Genomic DNA, 1,995 nt, shown 5'->3' with positions numbered 1-1,995 from the left:
TATTATCACTATTCTCATTATTATGATTATTATTCTCCTGGTCTTCTCAGTTTGCACTGGTAACTTTGAGCAAGTGAAGACGGGCTAATGCCAAAGAACCTCACTCACATCTTTTGGGATATAGAAACCAATTTTCTGTTCTTAAAATTTAGGGAGCTAACGGTTCTTCTTAGCGTTTCTATCCCAATAAAGCTTTAATACATTATTATTATTAATAGTTAAGACTTAAAATTTACTGTAACAATAACGGTGAACCATATCTTGGTGATTAAATTTTTTATTTAATTTGTTTATTAATAGTTCATAGTATCCACTTAATAAAAAGCTAAAATTACGATTGGGATTTGTAAAATTTGAAATTTAAATTTAAAATATCTACTACGTTTTTTGTAAAATATGATTTTCATTAATGGTCCCAATTATTTGGTTCAAGTAGAATAAAATGATTGAGTAAATGGATACAGGTAGGTTTTTGTACGTGTGTGGTTAATTTCCTGGTTTTAAATTTAACCGCATTAGTAATGAATTAAAATAAGCCTTTGTCTATAGAAGAAACTAAATATAGAAGGAGATATTATTGTAGGTACCAATCAAAATAGTAGAAATGTAATCTATCTTAACTATTCTAATTTGGTGTTTATAGAAGAAATACATGAATTTAAGCCATTTGGAATAACGTTACTGATCTATGATGTTAAATTCTGTATTAAAAATAACAACTTTTTTTACAGTTTTGTAACTATTTTTAACATAAACGCTTTACCTGGCGCCTCCAGTATAAATGGATACGATTTAGATTACATCAATTTATAATATTAGAAAATATAATAAACGATTTATATTTTTGTATTACTCTATATGGAAATAAATACTTAATTATAGTTAATCTCAATTTAATTCTAAAGCAAGTGTATCTAATAGATAATAGATAATGTTTTTAATTTTCTGATAATGTTTTTGTTTGAAGAGTAAAGTACGTATACTACAAACATTATATTTATTGTTAATAACTATTTGTAGCCTGTTTTCAACTTCATTAAACTGTCTTATCTAGGTAAGTAATTCTATTTTTTGTTTCAGGGCCGAACTTTCGGAGCAATTATTCAAAATTTCTTAGAAATTGCCACCAACTTAAATGAAGAATTTCTTCCAGCATATAACACTTCGGCTGGAAAGAAAGCTTATGAAGACACACTTAACTGTGTAAAAACAAATTTTCCACAATATGTTCAAGAACTTGAAGGTATTGCAGATGGTGCGAAAGTTCCGTTTCACAAGGTAAGTTCTGTACATATGTTAGGCCCGAAGACCGAAAACGCTCAGTGGCCGGAAAAAACGGCCACAACGCGTTCTGGCTGCCTTCAAACGCACAGAACGCGTTCTGGCTGTTTTTAAACACTCGCAACGCGTTCTGGTAACTGTGAAACAGCCAGAACGCGTTTTGTCAATTGTTGTCGGGTATACAGTTAAAATTTGAGTGTGTGAATATGAAAGTGAGGTACCAGCGGACAAAATCTCCTTACGATCAGCATCAACTCAATCATCAGGAAGCAAACAAGGTTTTGTTTTTTGTCAGTGCAAACGAATGTGCATTGATAAAAAATGCAAGTGTCGCAATTTAAATGTACTATGTAATTCGAAATGTCATTCAAACAGTTCTTGTAAAAATAAGTAATATACCTATGTAAAGTACTTGAAAGTTCGAAAAAACCCCTCGTTTGTATTTAATTGTGGTTGTCAAAAATTAAATCGTTTCTAATAAAGTAAAAAAGGCATGAATTTAAGTTTGCGTTGTACTCCACACTAAGTTAAATGTGTCGAAATTCATTTGTTTAATGAATACCTTTTCGCTTTTTCATTCATTCATTCGTATATCATATGCTCGACAATATAAGTGTTCAGTGTAACTTTCTTCCTAGAACTGAAAAACAATTATAAGAAATTTAATATTGTTGAAATGATTCGGCGAGAAAAACCGAACCCATCTTTGGTATC

General features: G+C 30.4%; 1 protein-coding gene across 1 annotated transcript in view; it reads left to right on the top strand.

Annotated features, from left to right (window-relative positions):
• Positions 1-1,995, top strand: part of LOC108738347 — a 21,494-nt gene that overhangs the window by 11,650 nt on the left and 7,849 nt on the right. The window contains exon 2 of the mRNA XM_018471736.2: positions 1,081-1,278. Within this exon, the coding sequence (XP_018327238.1) occupies positions 1,081-1,278 (198 nt within the window). The remainder of the gene's footprint in view (positions 1-1,080; positions 1,279-1,995) is intronic.

Source organism: Agrilus planipennis, unplaced genomic scaffold (genome assembly GCF_000699045.2).
Source record: "Agrilus planipennis isolate EAB-ADULT unplaced genomic scaffold, Apla_2.0 scaffold131, whole genome shotgun sequence".
NCBI classification, from domain to species: Eukaryota; Metazoa; Arthropoda; class Insecta; order Coleoptera; family Buprestidae; genus Agrilus; species Agrilus planipennis.
Note: the sequence above shows the minus strand (reverse complement) of the source record. Positions and strands in the feature narration are given on the sequence as shown.